The 22634-nt window shown below is 33.1% G+C and overlaps 1 protein-coding gene across 1 annotated transcript in view; it reads left to right on the top strand.

The window, feature by feature from the left end:
- LOC128656856 (embryonic protein UVS.2) overlaps positions 1-22634 on the top strand; it is a 169084-nt gene that overhangs the window by 18441 nt on the left and 128009 nt on the right. The window contains exon 2 of the mRNA XM_053711022.1: positions 7882-7957. Within this exon, the coding sequence (XP_053566997.1) occupies positions 7882-7957 (76 nt within the window). The remainder of the gene's footprint in view (positions 1-7881; positions 7958-22634) is intronic.

Below are 22634 nucleotides of genomic sequence, written 5' to 3'. Positions count from 1 at the left end.
TCTTGCCGGAGGTGTGGAGCGTTCTTCCGAGGTGCGTTGCAGTCTTTACCGATGCGCGGATCCGGAGCGCTGGTCCTACTCAGCAGTGGCGGTCTTCAGCGACGTGGAGGTCCTCTTCATATGATCGTCCGCCGCACACTGAAGATTGAATGCAAGGTACCTTTTTATATTTGGGGTACCTTGCACTCCTATTGGCTAAAATTTTCAAATCAGCCAATAGGATGAGAGCTACTGAAATTCTATTGACTGCATTGAACAGTCAATATGATTTAAGTAGCCGCCTTCACTCCGGATGATGAAAGTAGATGAAAGAAGATGTCTCCATGCTGGATGAAGATGGAGCTGCCTGGAAGAAGACCTTCACCGCTGGACTTCAGGAATGGTACCTATTTTTTTTTGGGTGGGCTTTTTTTTAAATTAGGTCTTTTTTTATTTTTTAATGGCCACTAAAGAGCTGATTGTCCTTTTAAGGGCAATCCCCATACAAATGCCCCTTTAGGGGCGATGGGTAGCTTAGTTTTTTTACAGTTATTTTTTTTTTTTTTTTGGTTGGGTGGGGGGGTTTACTGTTAGGGGGTATTTTGTAATTAAATTTAATGTAAAAGAGATGTTTAACTTAGGACAGTGCCCTAAAAAAGTTGCTTTTAAGGGCTATTGGTAGTTTATTGTTAGATTAGGGGTGTTTTTATTTTGGGGTGGCTTTTTTGTCTTTATAGGGGTATTCAATTAGGTTTAAAGTTTTATTATTTTGGATAATTTTGTTTATTTTTTTATGTAATCTCAGATTTTTTTTATTTTTAGAGGTTTTTTGTAATGTTATTTATTTTTATTTTTTCCTAGTGTTAGGATTTTACGTAACCTTCTTGTCCCCATAGACATCAATGGGGAATGCTTAAAAGCGATCGCCATCCCGCAACCGCAGATGTTAGTTTTTTTCTAATACTTTTTCCCCATTGATGTCTATGGGGTAAAACGTGCACAAGCACGTCAAGTCAGGCTTATCGCACCATATCGGACAACACAAGAAGTGCTATGGAATGTGCGGTACCGCTAAATTTTTAGCGTTATTTATGCACCAGGTCTAGCGCATAACTTGTAATCTTGCTCATAGAAAGGGAAGGATCCAGAATTAATAGACTCATATAGACCGATTTCTTTATTAAACACTGACTATTAACTGTTGACTAGCCAATAGACTTAAGATTATGCTTGATGACCTTATTCACTCAGATCAGTCTGGCTTCCGGGTTAAAAGGAACCCATCATCTAACATTAGAAAAGTTTTCCTTTTTTTGTAGATTTCTACTGACATTTGACCAACAAATTAAATTATATGGCCTCCATTACATATGCAACGTCGCCCGCAAAAGCCGGCAATGCCGATTTCTTTCATGTAATTAGCAAGAGTCCATGAGCTAGTGACGTATGGGATATACATTCCTACCAGGAGGGGCAAAGTTTCCCAAACCTCAAAATGCCTATAAATACACCCCTCACCACACCCACAATTCAGTTTTACAAACTTTGCCTCCGATGGAGGTGGTGAAGTAAGTTTGTGCTAGATTCTACGTTGATATGCGCTCCGCAGCAAGTTGGAGCCCGGTTTTCCTCTCAGCGTGCAGTGAATGTCAGAGGGATGTGAGGAGAGTATTGCCTATTTGAATGCAGTGATCTCCTTCTAAGGGGTCTATTTCATAGGTTCTCTGTTATCGGTCGTAGAGATTCATCTCTTACCTCCCTTTGCAGATCGACAATATACTCTTATATATACCATTACCTCTGCTGATTCTCGTTTCAGTACTGGTTTGGCTATCTGCTATATGTAGATGAGTGTCCTGGGGTAAGTAAGTCTTATTTTCTGTGACACTCCAAGCTATGGTTGGGCACTTTGTTTATAAAGTTCTAAATATATGTATTCAAACATTTATTTGCCTTGACTCAGAATGTTCAACTTTCCTTATTTTCAGACAGTCAGTTTCATATTTGGGATAATGCATTTTGATTTGACCATTTTTTCTTACCTTAAAATTTGACTTTTTCCCTGTGGGCTGTTAGGCTCGCGGGGGCTGAAAATGCTTCATTTTATTGCGTCATTCTTGGCGCAGACTTTTTTGGCGCAAAAATTCTATTTCCGTTTCCGGCGTCATACGTGTCGCCGGAAGTTGCGTCATTCTTTGACGTTATTTCGCGCCAAAAATGTCGGCGTTCCGGATGTGGCGTCATTTTTGGCGCCAAAAAGCATTTAGGCGCCAAATAATGTGGGCGTCTTATTTGGCGCGAAAAAATATGGGCGTCACTTTTGTCTCCACATTATTTAAGTCTCATTTTTTATTGCTTCTGGTTGCTAGAAGCTTGTTCTTTGGCATTCTTTCCCATTCCTGAAACTGTCATTTAAGGAATTTGATCAATTTTGCTTTATATGTTGTTTTTTCTCTTACATATTGCAAGATGTCTCACGTTGCATCTGAGCCAGAAGATACTACAGGAAAATCGCTGTCAAGTGCTGAATCTACCAAAGCTAAGTGTATCTGCTGTAAACTTTTGGTAGCTATTTCTCCAGCTGTTGTTTGTATTGATTGTCATGACAAACTTGTTAAAGCAGATAATATTTCCTTTAGTAAAGTACCATTGCCTGTTGCAGTTCCCTCAACATCTAAGGTGCAGAATGTTCCTGATAATATAAGAGATTTTGTTTCTGAATCCATAAAGAAGGCTATGTCTGTTATTTCTCCTTCTAGTAAACGTAAAAAATCTTTTAAAACTTCTCTCCCTACAGATGAATTTTTAAATGAACATCATCATTCTGATTCTGATGACTCCTCTGGTTCAGAGGATTCTGTCTCTGAGGTTGATGCTGATAAATCTTCATATTTATTTAAAATGGAATTTATTCGTTCTTTACTTAAAGAAGTTCTAATTGCTTTAGAAATAGAGGATTCTGGTCCTCTTGATACTAATTCTAAACGTTTAGATAAGGTATTTAAAGCTCCAGTGGTTATTCCAGAAGTTTTTCCTGTTCCTAATGCTATTTCTGCAGTAATTTCCAAAGAATGGGATAATTTGGGTAATTCATTTACTCCTTCTAAACGTTTTAAGCAATTATATCCTGTGCCGTCTGACAGATTAGAATTTTGGGACAAGATCCCTAAAGTTGATGGGGCTATTTCTACCCTTGCTAAACGTACTACTATTCCTACGTCAGATGGTACTTCGTTTAAGGATCCTCTAGATAGGAAAATTGAGTCCTTTCTAAGAAAAGCTTATCTGTGTTCAGGTAATCTTCTTAGACCTGCTATATCTTTGGCTGATGTTGCTGCAGCTTCAACTTTTTGGTTGGAAACTTTAGCGCAACAAGTAACACATCGTGATTCTCATGATATTATTATTCTTCTTCAGCATGCTAATAATTTTATCTGTGATGCCATTTTTGATATTATCAGAGTTGATGTCAGGTTTATGTCTCTAGCTATTTTAGCTAGAAGAGCTTTATGGCTTAAAACTTGGAATGCTGATATGGCTTCTAAATCAACTTTACTTTCCATTTCTTTCCAGGGTAACAAATTATTTGGTTCTCAGTTGGATTCCATTATTTCAACTGTTACTGGTGGGAAAGGAACTTTTTTACCACAGGATTAAAAATCTAAAGGTAAAAACAGGGCTAATAATCGTTTTCGTTCCTTTCGTTTCAACAAAGAACAAAAGCCTGATCCTTCATCCTCAGGAGCAGTTTCAGTTTGGAGACCATCTCCAGTCTGGAATAAATCCAAGCCAGCTAGAAAGGCAAAGCCTGCTTCTAAGTCCACATGAAGGTGCGGCCCTCATTCCAGCTCAGCTGGTAGGGGGCAGGTTACGTTTTTTCAAGGAAATTTGGATCAATTCTGTTCACAATCTTTGGATTCAGAGCATTGTTTCAGAAGGGTACAGAATTGGTTTCAAGTTGAGACCTCCTGCAAAGAGATTTTTTCTTTCCCGTGTCCCAGTAAATCCAGTAAAAGCTCAAGCATTTCTGAAATGTGTTTCAGATCTAGAGTTGACTGGAGTAATTATGCCAGTTCCAGTTCCGGAACAGGGGATGGGGTTTTATTCAAATCTCTTCATTGTACCAAAGAAGGAGAATTCTTTCAGACCAGTTCTGGATCTAAAAATATTGAATCGTTATGTAAGGATACCAACGTTCAAGATGGTAACTGTAAGGACTATCTTACCTTTTGTTCAGCAAGGGAATTATATGTCCACGATAGATTTACAGGATGCATATCTGCATATTCCGATTCATCCAGATCATTATCAGTTCCTGAGATTCTCGTTTCTGGACAAGCATTACCAATTTGTGGCTCTGCCGTTTGGCCTAGCTACAGCTCCAAGAATTTTTACAAAGGTTCTCGGTGCCCTGCTGTCTGTAATCAGAGAACAGGGTATTGTGGTATTTCCTTATTTGGACGATATCTTGGTACTTGCTCAGTCTTTACATTTAGCAGAATCTCATACGAATCGACTTGTGTTGTTTCTTCAAGATCATGGTTGGAGGATCAATTTACCAAAAAGTTCTTTGATTCCTCAGACAAGGGTAACCTTTCTGGGTTTCCAGATGGATTCAGTGTCCATGACTCTGTCTTTAACAGACAAGAGACGTCTAAAGTTGATTACAGCTTGTCGAAACCTTCAGTCACAATCATTCCCTTCGGTAGCCTTATGCATGGAAATTCTAGGTCTTATGACTGCTGCATCGGACGCGATCCCCTTTGCTCGTTTTCACATGCGACCTCTTCAGCTCTGTATGCTGAAGCAATGGTGCAAGGATTACACGAAGGTATCTCAATTAATATCTTTAAAACCGATTGTTCGACACTCTCTAACATGGTGGACAGATCACCATCGTTTAATTCAGGGGGCTTCTTTTGTGCTTCCGACCTGGACTGTAATTTCAACAGATGCAAGTCTCACAGGTTGGGGAGCTGTGTGGGGATCTCTGACGGCACAAGGAGTTTGGGAATCTCAGGAGGTGAGATTACCGATCAATATTTTGGAACTCCGTGCAATTTTCAGAGCTCTTCAGTTTTGGCCTCTTCTGAAGAGAGAATCGTTCATTTGTTTTCAGACAGACAATGTCACAACTGTGGCATACATCAATCATCAAGGAGGGACTCACAGTCCTCTGGCTATGAAAGAAGTATCTCGAATCTTGGTTTGGGCGGAATCCAGCTCCTGTCTAATCTCTGCGGTTCATATCCCAGGTGTAGACAATTGGGAAGCGGATTATCTCAGTCGCCAAACGTTGCATCCGGGCGAATGGTCTCTTCACCCAGAGGTATTTCTTCAGATTGTTCAAATGTGGGAACTTCCAGAAATAGATCTGATGGCGTCCCATCTAAACAAGAAACTTCCCAGGTATCTGTCCAGATCCCGGGATCCTCAGGCGGAGGCAGTGGATGCATTATCACTTCCTTGGAAGTATCATCCTGTCTATATCTTTCCGCCTCTAGTTCTTCTTCCAAGAGTAATCTCCAAGTTTCTGAAGGAATGCTCGTTTGTTCTGCTGGTAGCTCCGGCATGGCCTCACAGGTTTTGGTATGCGGATCTTGTCCGGATGGCCTCTTGCCAACCGTGGACTCTTCCGTTAAGACCAGACCTTCTGTCACAAGGTCCTTTTTTCCATCAGGATCTGAAATCCTTAAATTTAAAGGTATGGAGATTGAACGCTTGATTCTTGGTCAAAGAGGTTTCTCTGACTCCGTGATTAATACTATGTTACAGGCTCGTAAATCTGTATCTCGAGAGATATATTATAGAGTCTGGAAGACTTATATTTTTTGGTGTCTTTCTCATCATTTTTCTTGGCATTCTTTTAGAATACCGAGAATTTTACAGTTTCTTCAGGATGGTTTAGATAAGGGTTTGTCCGCAAGTTCTTTGAAAGGACAAATCTCTGCTCTTTCTGTTCTTTTTCACAGAAAGATTGCTATTCTTCCTGATATTCATTGTTTTGTACAAGCTTTGGTTCGTATAAAACCTGTCATTAAGTCAATTTCTCCTCCTTGGAGTTTGAATTTGGTTCTGGGAGCTCTTCAAGCTCCTCCGTTTGAACCTATGCATTCATTGGACATTAAATTACTTTCTTGGAAAGTTTTGTTCCTTTTGGCCATCTCTTCTGCTAGAAGAGTTTCTGAATTATCTGCTCTTTCTTGTGAGTCTCCTTTTCTGATTTTTCATCAGGATAAGGCGGTGTTGCGAACTTCTTTTGAATTTTTACCTAAAGTTGTGAATTCCAACAACATTAGTAGAGAAATTGTGGTTCCTTCATTATGTCCTAATCCTAAGAATTCTAAGGAGAAATCGTTGCATTCTTTGGATGTTGTTAGAGCTTTGAAATATTATGTTGAAGCTACGAAATCTTTCCGTAAGACTTCTAGTCTATTTGTTATCTTTTCCGGTTCTAGGAAAGGCCAGAAAGCTTCTGCCATTTCTTTGGCATCTTGGTTGAAATCTTTAATTCATCTTGCCTATGTTGAGTCGGGTAAAATTCCGCCTCAGAGAATTACAGCTCATTCTACTAGGTCAGTATCTACTTCCTGGGCGTTTAGGAATGAAGCTTCGGTTGACCAGATCTGCAAAGCAGCAACTTGGTCCTCTTTGCATACTTTTACTAAATTCTACCATTTTGATGTATTTTCTTCTTCTGAAGCAGTTTTTGGTAGAAAAGTACTTCAGGCAGCGGTTTCAGTTTGAATCTTCTGCTTATGTTTTTCGTTAAACTTTATTTTGGGTGTGGATTATTTTCAGCAGGAATTGGCTGTCTTTATTTTATCCCTCCCTCTCTAGTGACTCTTGTGTGGAAAGATCCACATCTTGGGTAGTCATTATCCCATACGTCACTAGCTCATGGACTCTTGCTAATTACATGAAAGAAAACATAATTTATGTAAGAACTTACCTGATAAATTCATTTCTTTCATATTAGCAAGAGTCCATGAGGCCCGCCCTTTTTTTGTGGTGGTTATGATTTTGTATAAAGCACAATTATTCCAATTCCTTATTTTATATGCTTTCGCACTTTTTTATTACCCCACTTCTTGGCTATTCGTTAAACTGAATTGTGGGTGTGGTGAGGGGTGTATTTATAGGCATTTTGAGGTTTGGGAAACTTTGCCCCTCCTGGTAGGAATGTATATCCCATACGTCACTAGCTCATGGACTCTTGCTAATATGAAAGAAATGAATTTATCAGGTAAGTTCTTACATAAATTATGTTTTTTGCGCTGTTTTGGTATCACATATAGGGTGTAGCATACAAGTTACGCCCGTATATTTCACCCGTCGCTCCCAATTTTTACTCCCTTAGGCTAACATGGGACCGCGTCGTAAATCGGTATCCAATATCCAGCGCAAGGCCTTACGTGACGAAAATGGAGAAATCTTACTCCATTTTTACCTCGCCATAAAAGGCAGCCGTAGCAGGATTTGCGCTGAGTATGGGAGCACCGTAACTCCCGAAAATGCCTGGAAAAATAAACTAACACCTAACGCATGCGTAATCCCCCACCGCAATAACTAATAAAGTGTATTAACCCCTAAACCGCCATAGCCCACATAGCCTATTAAATGTATTAACCCCTAATCTGCCGCCGCCAACGTCGCTGCCACTATAATAAAGGTATTAACCCCTAAACCTAAGTCTAACCCTAATACCCCCCTAACTTAAATATTAGATCACCTTTCATGTTTGGTTATTAAGATTGAGACTAATCCTAAAGGTTTAAAATTAATAATTCTCCACTGATTGATAAGGTTAAGCAGAATTTATCGTGCTTACATTTATAATTCTCTGCAAAAATTAATTTGATTAAAATGATAATTTTACCTAAAATGTTATATTTATTGCAGAATCTGCCCCTTTTCATAACTAAGAAAGATCTGGGGCAATTGAACACAATCTGTATGATCTTCTGTTGTGGGCAAGGTATGTCCCATCTCTAATTAGATAGAGTGATCCAATTTAAAAGATATGGAGGTTTTGCTCTTCTATCATTTCAGACATACAATATAGATGCATCTATGCTGAAATCATACACTTTACTGCACTAGGCAATATTTTGGGGTTTAAGTTGTTGGGAGTGCAATGTTAGTAAAAAACTGCACTGAAAAGTGCCTTTACATTGTGATCAATGGGAACTGTGTATTCCTAGTCAATATCTATGTATATGCTTATATACATATATATTTATGTGTTACTATGTGTATATACATATATATTTATGTGTTTATATGTGTATATACATATATATTTATGTGTTACTATGTGTATATACATATATATTCATGTGTTAATATGTGTATATACATATATATTTATGTGTTAGTATGTGTATATACATATATATTTATGTGTTAATATGCTTATATACATATATATTTATGTGTTAATATGTGTATATACATATATATTTATGTGTTAATATGCTTATATACATATATATTTATGTGTTAATATGCTTATATACATATATATTTATGTGTTACTATGTGTATATACATATATATTTATGTGTTACTATGTGTATATACATATATATTCATGTGTTAATATGTGTATATACATATATATTTATGTGTTAATATGCTTATATACATATATATTTATGTGTTAATATGCTTATATACATATATATTTATGTGTTACTATGTGTATATACATATATATTTATGTGTTACTATGTGTATATACATATATATTCATGTGTTAATATGTGTATATACATATATATTTATGTGTTTATATGTGTATATACATATATATTTATGTGTTACTATGTGTATATACATATATATTTATGTGTTAATATGTGTATATACATATATATTTATGTGTTAATATGTGTATATACATATATATTTATGTGTTAATATGCTTATATACATATATATTTATGTGTTAATATGTGTATATACATATATATTTATGTGTTACTATGTGTATATACATATATATTTATGTGTTTATATGTGTATATACATATATATTTATGTGTTACTATGTGTATATACATATATATTCATGTGTTAATATGTGTATATACATATATATTTATGTGTTTATATGTGTATATACATATATATTTATGTGTTACTATGTGTATATACATATATATTTATGTGTTAATATGTGTATATACATATATATTTATGTGTTAATATGTGTATATACATATATATTTATGTGTTAATATGCTTATATACATATATATTTATGTGTTAATATGTGTATATACATATATATTTATGTGTTACTATGTGTATATACATATATATTTATGTGTTTATATGTGTATATACATATATATTTATGTGTTACTATGTGTATATACATATATATTCATGTGTTAATATGTGTATATACATATATATTTATGTGTTAGTATGTGTATATACATATATATTTATGTGTTACTATGTGTATATACATATATATTTATGTGTTACTGTGTGTATATACATATATATTTATGTGTTAATATGCTTATATACATATATATGTATGTGTTAATATGCTTATATACATATATATTTATGTGTTACTATGTGTATATACATATATATTTATGTGTTACTATGTGTATATACATATATATTCATGTGTTAATATGTGTATATACATATATATTCATGTGTTAATATGCGTATAAACATATATATTTATGTGTTAATATGCTTATATACATATATATTCATGTGTTAATATGCGTATATACATATATATTTATGTGTTAATATGCTTATATACATATATATTTATGTGTTACTATGTGTATATACATATATATTTATGTGTTAATATGTGTATATACATATATATTTATGTGTTACTATGTGTATATACATATATATTTATGTGTTACTATGTGTATATACATATATATTTATGTGTTAATATGTGTATATACATATATATTTATGTGTTACTATGTGTATATACATATATATTTATGTGTTAATATGTGTATATACATATATACAGGGAGTGCAGAATTATTAGGCAAATTAGTATTTTGACCACATCACCCTCTTTATGCATGTTGTCTTACTCCAAGCTGTATAGGCTCAAAAGCCTACTACCAATTAAGCATATTAGGTGATGTGCATCTCTGTAATGAGAAGGGGTGTGGTCTAATGACATCAACACCCTATATCAGGTGCGCATAATTATTAGGCAACTTCCTTTCCTTTGGCAAAATGGGTCAAAAGAAGGACTTGACAGGCTCAGAAAAGTCAAAAATAGTGAGATATCTTGCAGAGGGATGCAGCACTCTTAAAATTGCAAAGCTTCTGAAGCGTGATCATCGAACAATCAAGCGTTTCATTCAAAATAGTCAACAGGGTCGCAAGAAGTGTGTGGAAAAACCAAGGCGCAAAATAACTGCCCATGAACTGAGAAAAGTCAAGCGTGCAGCTGCCAAGATGCCACTTGCCACCAGTTTGGCCATATTTCAGAGCTGCAACATCACTGGAGTGCCCAAAAGCACAAGGTGTGCAATACTCAGAGACATGGCCAAGGTAAGAAAGGCTGAAAGACGACCACCACTGAACAAGATACACAAGCTGAAATGTCAAGACTGGGCCAAGAAATATCTCAAGACTGATTTTTCTAAGGTTTTATGGACTGATGAAATAAGAGTGAGTCTTGATGGGCCAGATGGATGGGCCCGTGGCTGGATTGGTAAAGGGCAGAGAGCTCCAGTCCGACTCAGACGCCAGCAAGGTGGAGGTGGAGTACTGGTTTGGGCTGGTATCATCAAAGATGAGCTTGTGGGGCCTTTTCGGGTTGAGGATGGAGTCAAGCTCAACTCCCAGTCCTACTGCCAGTTTCTGGAAGACACCTTCTTCAAGCAGTGGTACAGGAAGAAGTCTACATCCTTCAAGAAAAACATGATTTTCATGTAGGACAATGCTCCATCACACGCGTCCAAGTACTCCACAGCGTGGCTGGCAAGAAAGGGTATAAAAGAAGAAAATCTAATGACATGGCCTCCTTGTTCACCTGATCTGAACCCCATTGAGAACCTGTGGTCCATCATCAAATGTGAGATTTACAAGGAGGGAAAACAGTACACCTCTCTGAACAGTGTCTGGGAGGCTGTGGTTGCTGCTGCACGCAATGTTGATGGTGAACAGATCAAAACACTGACAGAATCCATGGATGGCAGGCTTTTGAGTGTCCTTGCAAAGAAAGGTGGCTATATTGGTCACTGATTTGTTTTTGTTTTGTTTTTGAATGTCAGAAATGTATATTTGTGAATGTTGAGATGTTATATTGGTTTCACTGGTAAAAATAAATAATTTAAATGGGTATATATTTGTTTTTTGTTAAGTTGCCTAATAATTATGCACAGTAATAGTCACCTGCACACACAGATATCCCCCTAAAATAGCTATAACTAAAAACAAACTAAAAACTACTTCCAAAACTATTCAGCTTTGATATTAATTAGTTTTTTGGGTTCATTGAGAACATGGTTGTTGTTTAATAATAAAATTAATCCTCAAAAATACAACTTGCCTAATAATTCTGCAATCCCTGTATTTATGTGTTAATATGTGTATATACATACATATTTATGTGTTACTATGTGTATACACATATATATTCATGTGTTAATATGCGTATATACATATATATTTATGTGTTAATATGTGTATATACATATATATTTATGTGTTACTATGTGTATATACATATTTATTTATGTGTTAATATGTGTATATACAAATATATTTATGTGTTACTATGTGTATATACATATATATTTATGTGTTAATATGTGTATATACATATATATTTATGTGTTAATATGTGTATATACATATATATTTATGTGTTACTATGTGTATATACATATATATTTATGTGTTACTATGTGTATATACATATATATTTATGTGTTAATATGTGTATATACATATATATTTTTGTGTTAATATGCTTATATACATATATATTTATGTGTTAATATGTGTATATACATATATATTTATGTGTTAATATGTGTATATACATATATATTTATGTGTTAATATGTGTATATACATATGTATTTAATATGTGTATATACATATATATTTATGTGTTAATATGTGTATATACATATATATTTATGTGTTAATATGCTTATATACATATATAATAATGTGTTAATATGTGTATATACATACATATTTATGTGTTAATATGTGTACAGGGAGTGCAGAATTATTAGGCAAATGAGTATTTTGACCACATCATCCTCTTTATGCATGTTGTCTTACTCCAAGCTGTATATGCTCGAAAGCCTACTACCAATTAAGCATATTAGGTGATGTGCATCTCTGTAATGAGAAGGGGTGTGGTCTAATGACATCAACACCCTATATCAGGTGTGCATAATTATTAGGCAACTTCCTTTCCTTTGGCAAAATGGGTCAAAATAAGGACTTGACAGGCTCAGAAAAGTAAAAAATAGTGAGATATCTTGCAGAGGGATGCAGCACTCTTAAAATTCCAAAGCTTCTGAAGCGTGATCATCGAACAATCAAGCGTTTCATTCAAAATAGTCAACAGGGTCGCAAGAAGCTTGTGGAAAAACCAAGGCGCAAAATAACTGCCCATGAACTGAGAAAAGTCAAGCGTGCAGCTGCCAAGATGCCACTTGCTACCAGTTTGGCCATATTTCAGAGCTGCAACATCACTGGAGTGCCCAAAAGCACAAGGTGTGCAATACTCAGAGACATGGCCAAGGTAAGAAAGGCTGAAAGACGACCACCACTGAACAAGACACACAAGCTGAAACGTCAAGACTGGGCCAAGAAATATCTCAAGACTGATTTTTCTAAGGTTTTATGGACTGATGAAATGAGAGTGAGTCTTGATGGGCCAGATGGATGGGCCCGTGGCTGGATTGGTAAAGGGCAGAGAGCTCCAGTCCGACTCAGACGCCAGCAAGGTGGAGGTGGAGTACTGGTTTGGGCTGGTATCATCAAAGATGAGCTTGTGGGGCCTTTTCGGGTTGAGGATGGAGTCAAGCTCAACTCCCAGTCCTACTGCCAGTTTCTGGAAGACACCTTCTTCAAGCAGTGGTACAGGAAGAAGTCTGCATCCTTCAAGAAAAACATGATTTTCATGCAGGACAATGCTCCATCACACCCGTCCAAGTACTCCCCAGCGTGGCTGGCAAGAAAGGGTATAAAAGAAGAAAATCTAATGACATGGCCTCCTTGTTCACCTGATCTGAACCCCATTGAGAACCTGTGGTCCATCATCAAATGTGAGATTTACAAGGAGGGAAAACAGTACACCTCTCTGAACAGTGTCTGGGAGGCTGCGGTTGCTGCTGCACGCAATGTTGATGGTGAACAGATCAAAACACTGACATAATCCATGGATGGCAGGCTTTTGAGTGTCCTTGCAAAGAAAGGTGGCTATATTGGTCACTGATTTGTTTTTGTTTTGGTTGTGAATGTCAGAAATGTATATTTGCGAATGTTGAGATGTTATATTGGTTTCACTGGTAAAAATAAATAATTGAAATGGGTATATATTTGTTTTTTGTTAAGTTGCCTAATAATTATGCACAGTAATAGTCACCTGCACACACAGATATCCCCCTAAAATAGCTAAAACTAAAAACAAACTAAAAACTACTTCCAAAAATATTCAGCTTTGATATTAATGAGTTTTTTGGGTTCATTGAGAACATGGTTGTTGTTCAATAATAAAATTAATCCTCAAAAATACAACTTGCCTAATAATTCTGCACTCCTTGTATATACATATATATTTATGTGTTAATATGTGTATATACATATGTATCTAATATGTGTATATACATATATATTTATGTGTTAATATGTGTATATACATATATATTTATGTGTTAATATGTGTATATACATATGTATCTAATATGTGTATATACATAAATATTTATGTGTTAATATGTGTATATACATATAAATATATATGTATATACACATATTAACACATAAATATATATGTATATACACATATTAACACATAGATATATATGTATATACACATATTAACACATAAATATATATGTATATACACATATTAACACATAAATATATATGTATATACACATATTAACACATAAATATATATGTATTAATATGTGTACAGGGAGTGCAGAATTATTAAGCAAATTAGTATTTTGACCACATCATCCTCTTTATGCATGTTGTCTTACTCCAAGCTGTATAGGCTCGAAAGCCTACTACCAATTAAGCATATTAGGTGATGTGCATCTCTGTAATGAGAAGGGGTGTGGTCTAATGACATCAACACCCTATATCAGGTGCGCATAATTATTAGGCAACTTCCTTTCCTTTGGCAAAATGGGTCAAAAGAAGGACTTGACAGGCTCAGAAAAGTCAAAAATAGTGAGATATCTTGCAGAGGGATGCAGCACTCTTAAAATAGCAAAGCTTCTGAAGCGTGATCATCGAACAATCAAGCGTTTCATTCAAAATAGTCAACAGGGTCGCAAGAAGCGTGTGGAAAAACCAAGGCGCAAAATAATTGCCCATGAACTGAGAAAAGTCAAGTGTGCAGCTGCCAAGATGCCACTTGCCACCAGTTTGGCCATATTTCAGAGCTGCAACATCACTGGAGTGCCCAAAAGCACAAGGTGTGCAATACTCAGACATGGCCAAGGTAAGAAAGGCTGAAAGACAACCACCACTGAACAAGACACACAAGCTGAAACGTCAAGACTGGGCCAAGAAATATCTCAAGACTGATTTTTCTAAGGTTTTATGCACTGATGAAATAAGAGTGAGTCTTGATGGGCCAGATGGATGGGCCCGTGGCTGGATTGGTAAAGAGCAGAGAGTTCCAGTCCGTCTCAGATGCCAGCAAGGTGGAGGTGGAGTACTGGTTTGGGCTGGTATCATCAAAGATGAGCTTGTGGGGCATTTCGGGTTGAGGATGGAGTCAAGCTCAACTCCCAGTCCTACTGCCAGTTTCTGGAAGACACCTTCTTCAAGCAGTGGTACAGGAAGAAGTCTGCATCCTTCAAGAAAAACATGATTTTCATGCAGGACAATGCTCCATCACACGCGTCCAAGTACTCCACAGCGTGGCTGGCAAGAAAGGGTATAAAAGAAGAAAATCTAATGACATGGCCTCCTTGTTCACCTGATCTGAACCCCATTGAGAACCTGTGGTCCATCATCAAATGTGAGATTTACAAGGAGGGAAAACAGTACACCTCTCTGAACAGTGTCTGGGAGGCTGTGGTTGCTGCTGCACGCAATGTTGATGGTGAACAGATCAAAACACTGACAGAATCCATGGATGGCAGGCTTTTGAGTGTCCTTGCAAAGAAAGGTGGCTATATTGGTCACTGATTTGTTTTTCTTTTGTTTTTGAATGTCAGAAATGTATATTTGTGAATGTTGAGATGTTATATTGGTTTCACTGGTAAAAATAAATAATTGAAATGGGTATATATTTGTTTTTTGTTAAGTTGCCTAATAATTATGCACAGTAATAGTCACCTGCACACACAGATATCCCCCTAAAATAGCTAAAACTAAAAACAAACTAAAAACTACTTCCAAAAATATTCAGCTTTGATATTAATGAGTTTTTTGGGTTCATTGAGAACATGGTTGTTGTTCAATAATAAAATTAATCCTCAAAAAAACAACTTGTCTAATAATTCTGCACTCCCTGTATATACATATATATTTATGTGTTACTATGTGTATATACATATATATTTATGTGTTAATATGTGTATATACATATATATTTATGTGATACTATGTGTATATACATATATATTTATGTGTTACTATGTGTATATACATATATATTTATGTGTTACTATGTGTATATACATATATATTTATGTGTTATTATGTGTATATACATATATATTTATGTGTTATTATGTGTATATACAGATATATTTATGTGTTACTATGTGTATATACATATATATTTATGTGTTACTATGTGTATATACATATATATTTATGTGTTACTATGTGTATATACATATATATTTATGTGTTATTATGTGTATATACAGATATATTTATGCGTTACTATGTGTATATACATATATATTTATGTGTTATTATGTGTATATACAGATATATTTATGTGTTACTATGTGTATATACATATATATTTATGTGTTACTCTGTGTATATACATATATATTTATGTGTTACTATGTGTATATACATATATATATTTATGTGTTACTAAGTGTATATACATATATATTTATGTGTTACTATGTGTATATACATATATATATTTATGTGTTACTAAGTGTATATACATATATATTTATGTATTAGTATGTGTATATACATATATATTTATGTGTTACTATGTGTATATACATATATATTTATGTGTTACTATGTGTATATACATATATATTTATGTGTTACTATGTGTATATACATATATATTTATGTGTTACTATGTGTATATACATATATATTTATGTGTTATATGTGTATATACATATATATTTATGTGTTAGTATGTGTATATACATATATATTTATGTGTTACTATGTGTATATACATATATATTTATGTGTTACTATGTGTATATACATATATATATTTATGTGTTACTAAGTGTATATACATATATATTTATGTGTTATTATGTGTATATACAGATATATTTATGTGTTACTATGTGTATATACATATATATTTATGTGTTACTATGTGTATATACATATATATTTATGTGTTATTATGTGTATATACAGATATATTTATGTGTTACTATGTGTATATACATATATATTTATGTGTTATTATGTGTATATACAGATATATTTATGTGTTACTATGTGTATATACATATATATTTATGTGTTACTATGTGTATATACATATATATTTATGTGTTACTATGTGTATATACATATATATATTTATGTGTTACTAAGTGTATATACATATATATTTATGTATTAGTATGTGTATATACATATATATATTTATGTGTTACTATGTGTATATACATATATATTTATGTGTTACTATGTGTATATACATATATATTTATGTGTTACTATGTGTATATACATATATATTTATGTGTTACTATGTGTATATACATATATATTTATGTGTTACTATGTGTATATACATATATATTTATGTGTTACTATGTGTATATACATATATATTTATGTGTTATATGTGTATATACATATATATTTATGTGTTAGTATGTGTATATACATATATATTTATGTGTTAATATGTGATATACATATATATTTATGTGTTACTATGTGTATGTACATATATATTTATGTGTTACTATGTGTGTATATATATATATATTTATGTGTTAATATGTGTATATACATATATATTTATGTGTTAGTATGTGTATATACATATATATTTATGTGTTAATATGTGATATACATATATATTTATGTGTTACTATGTGTATATACATATATATTTATGTGTTACTATGTGTATATACATATATATTTATGTGTTAATATGTGATATACATGCTCACATGTCAAGTGTGTAGAGTTCAATACATAGGCCTCACCTCTAGGGACATTAAGACACGGATACGGGAGCACATATCCACCATCACGAGAGGCAAATCTCAAACACCCCTAGTGTGGCACTTCACTGAAAACCATAATGGTTAAATTGGTACACTTAAATGGTGTACCATAGAGGAAGTGAAAATTCCCAAAAGGGGAGGAGATTTAGATAAACTTTTGGCAAAAAGGGAGATGTTCTGGATATTAAGACTTAGAACTAGATTTCCAGAAGGTCTGGATTCCAGATACGATATTATAAATTATTGGAAATAAGACAAATCCTTTCAAATTACACCTGCAGCACATATATATATACATGTATATGTGTATATGTATATATATATATACATGTGTGTGCGTGTATGTATGTACATATGTATATGTATATACAATATACTCAATCCACATTCTTTGTTAATAATAAACACTATCAATTCTCCTAGAGCTATCTAACCAATAAGTAAACGCAATTATAGGCAGGTATGGGGATTATTAAAGTTGGCCCTTGACATACAGGGCTATAAGTAATTTTAATAATATTTTTTTTAAATATCCCCCTAGTCTATTAAACCTATCACTTTGAAGTTATATATTTCCTAAATCTGTTCTTTCAAATATAGCCTAAGTATTAAGGATATAAATAAGAAAACAATAGATGCAATAATGTGTCACAGTACTTCCAACTTCTAAAATGAAATTTGTATAGGAAACTATTTACAACACAAAATGTCAAATCCTAGTATCAAGTATATACATAGAAGTCAGTGACCCCACAAAAAGTTAATTTCAAGTCTCAAGTATTTCTTAAAGGGACAGTTTACTCAAAATTTTTCTCACCTTTAATTTGTTCCCAATGATCCACTTAACCTGCTGGAGTGTATTAAATTGTTTACAAGTAGCTCCTTTACCCTTATATTGGCATTTGAAATATTTGATTTAGCATGTGGTATCCCCACCTATTCTGAAAGTTTGTAGCCGCAAGTCCAAGCTATAGATAAGCTTTATAAACACAGACAGCAGAAGAAATGACGGTCCCAGTGGAATATAGCCGAGATAAGGTAATACAATGTTGATTTTCTATTGTTCTCTCCAAGTACTGGTGATTGTTTAATGGACAGATATAAGATAAAGAAGCAGGTATATGCACACAATGTGATACGGTAATGAGATCTGATTATACCTACAAGCTCAACCCATTTTATTAGGTTGTGGCTTCAAAACACAAAATAAGAGCTTTAATATACACAAATAAACCTTAAAAAGCTAATTTTCATAATTTTTTACTCTGCAGTTAGTAAAAAAAGCAATTGTAAACACATTGAAGGAAAAACTATTTTACAGTATACTGTCCCTTTAAGTGCTTCCTATTAGAGGGAGGGATAAGCGCATGTTTTATCCTATCAGTGAAGTTTTAGTTGTTCTTAAAGGTAAGGAGGATACACACACATCAGGCTATGATTACGGCAATCTGCCGAAACACGTAAGCCCGTGTGCTGCGCTCTCCTCTACATACATGTGGCAGGCTGTCACAATTCTTTAAAGCTCAAGTTTTAAATTATTTTTGAAATAAAAGTTCATTTTATATATACGGAGTGTGGCACTGCATTTTTCTTCTTGATTAATATGTGTATATACATATATATTTATGTGTTAATATGTGTATATACATATATATTTATGTGTTAATATGTGTATATACATATATATTTATGTGTTACTATGTGTATATACATATATATTTATGTGTTAATATGTGTATATACATATATATTTATGTGTTAATATGTGTATATACATATATATTTATGTGTTAATATGTGTATATACATATATATTTATGTGTTACTATGTGTATATACATATATATTTATGTGTTAATATGTGTGTATACATATATATTTATGTGTTACTATGTGTATATACATATATATTTATGTGTTAATATGTGTATATACATATATATTTATGTGTTAATATGTGTATATACATATATATTTATGTGTTAATATGTGTGTATACATATATATTTATGTGTTACTATGTGTATATACATATATATTTATGTGTTAATATGTGTATATACATATATATTTATGTGTTACTATGGGTATATACACGTTAACACATAAATATGTATATATATCAGCATATACATATATATTTATATTTGCTGCCATCGTTGTGTGACTTACCCCCTTCGCTGGTGTCCCTGACGGCATCAAAACAAGGCTCTCATAGAATCACACACTCATGAGTGCAATTCTTCCCAGCAATGCGAACACGAGGTTGCATTCGCATTACTTAAAACTTGTAATACCAGCGCACATTATCATGCGCTGGAATCACACAGTGGAGCGCAAATATCGCTTTCATCTAAGCGTTATTTAACGCTCCACTTGTAATCTGGCCCAATATGTTTAGGTAAGATAGCCATTGATTCTTTACGAATTGAGAATAATATGACCTTCCCTTACTCTTTGCTATATTTACTCCATTGTCCTTTTAAACACATTTCATTAGAGTTTAGAGCGATAACATTTTTTTTATATATTTTTAAAGCGTGTGAAAAAAATAACTAATAGATTACAGTTAAATCCTTATCTTTCTAATTATATACTCATCACAGTAGTAAATAGGAATCCCCTGTTTAGGATTTGGCCAAAAAGAGGCTTAAAATTCCAAAGCCAAGTAAGGGAATACAAATTTATATGCATAGCCACAAGTCAGACATTGGTTCCAAGAGGCTACAAAAGGCTTGTGTGCTGTGTAGGACCATGCAGGGATTAAAGGGGGTTTAAATCTCTACAACGATGGTAATCATTCAATTAAATGACCAGTACATACATTAGATTTGCATTATAAACACATTCATGATAAAAAGACAATGCAATGGCACTTAATTTGCATTTCTAAAAGGAAGAGACTCCCTTATGGGAAAGTGTTTATTTACATTGTAAAGTTTATTCTGATTGGTTAGAGGTTGGTTTCTTCCAGATTTTACCAACTCCCACCATTTATATAAAGAAGATCACACACTTATAGATTTACAATAACCTTTGAAAGCATAAGATATTTTGCTTCGCAGAAAAAAAACATACTACGAAGATGAAGAATATATATTGTATCGCAACAATAGCTTGTCTGTTAGGTTCTGCATTCAACGCACCATTAACAGTAAGTCAATACATTATAATGATTTAAAACGAGGTTGTAGCCATTAATTTACGTTTTGATTATTATATTTATATTATTATTAGGGATGGGCGAATGTGTTTATATCTGAATTCGAATGTTAGAACGAATGTTATTGTAGAAATTCGATTTACATAATAGAATGTTGATAAGAACGAATATTCTTAAAAATTCGATTTTCTAATGTTATTTACAGTTTTCGAATGTCAAATTCGAATTTGAAAGTAACATTCGAATTCGAATATTACATTTATAAAACACAATTGTAGACTAGAAACACTATTTCAAATGTCACATTCAAATTGAATATCACTTTCGAGTCAAATGTCACATTCGAATTCGAATATTACATTTATAAAACACAGTATTAGAGTAGAAATACTATTTCGAATTCAAATGTCACATTCAAATTGAATATCACATTCGAATCGAATATCACATTTGAAACACAGTATTAGACTAGAAATACTATTTCAAATTCGAATGTGACATTCGAATTCGAATGTAGCATTCAAATTCGAATATTACATTCATTAAACACAGTTGTAGACTAGAAATACTATTTCAAATTTGAATATCACATTCGAATTCGAATGTCACATTCGAATTCGAATATTACATTTCGAAATTGAATGAATAAATAGCTCAACATTCTATTTTTCGAACAAATATTTTCGAATTTTATTGAAAAATTTGAAAAAGAAAATTTGAAAATTGAATGTTAGAATGTTATATAAACATTCGAAATTTGATTCGAACGAACGAATGTATCAAAATGCGTTTTAAATTTCGAATTTTTAGAAACATTCGCCCATCCCTAATTATTATATTTTGGATAGTTTAGGTATGATTAGATATGATGTTTAGCTATAGTTTTATTGATATACATTAAAACAAAATTGTTATTTATTAAATTGAAGTATTACAAACTCTAGGAAGCTAATAATTTTGCATTTGTTTTTAAATTTCAAATTTAATCAAATGTAATAATTATTAGATTTTTTATCTAATACCAAACAATTTATTTTTCTTTCAGGATTCATCTTCACAAAATAAAAATATTGGTAAGCTAACCAATGTTTTTTCCTTTTAAATTCCTTAGCAAAGTAATAAGGCTTTTTTAAGAATTATGTTTTGATAAAAATGTTACTGATATTTTTATCCATATAACAATACCTCTTATTTAAAAGCCCCAAAAGTATATAGCAATTATTATTATTTTTTTTCGTTTATAAACCTAATGAGAAATACTGATGATCATAAAAAGTATGTTTCTAATATTTTCAAATGGATTATAAACAGTTTCATAAAGCTTTTAGATATTTATTATGATAATATTCTGGTATTTGCGAAGAAGCTAATGAAATAGTTATCTCTTTAAATTTAAAGGGACATTAAACACTAAATAAATGCTAGTTATAATGCATCTAAAGAAAAGATTAGTCTGAGAATAACACGTAGATGTATTTTTAAAAGTTTCATTAGCTGTTTAAATATTGACAAAATAAGTGTAAAGCTTTAGTGTCTATAAAACAATGGGAGCTGCCATGTTGTAACTTAGGTTACCTTATCTGCTGTGGCCAATTAGGAACAGTTATACATTTGTTACTAGACTTTGCAGCCAATGGCTGTGTGTAATAGAACAGTGTTCTGCACTTCCATTTCTAACAGGAACTGAAAAGCTCACAATTTCAGAATAGAATGACAGGAAAAGGGGACAAAATAAATAATTAAAGTATATTGTAGAGATTTTTATATATGCAATTTGTCATTTTATATTACTATTTCAAAGTGTGTAATGTCCCTTTAATATTTAGAGGCAATTTGAACTGGGT

This window comes from Bombina bombina, chromosome 4, assembly GCF_027579735.1.
Source record: "Bombina bombina isolate aBomBom1 chromosome 4, aBomBom1.pri, whole genome shotgun sequence".
In the NCBI taxonomy this organism is placed as follows: Eukaryota; Metazoa; Chordata; class Amphibia; order Anura; family Bombinatoridae; genus Bombina; species Bombina bombina.
The sequence above is the reverse complement of the archived record's forward strand: the minus strand, read 5'-3'. Positions and strand labels throughout refer to the sequence as shown.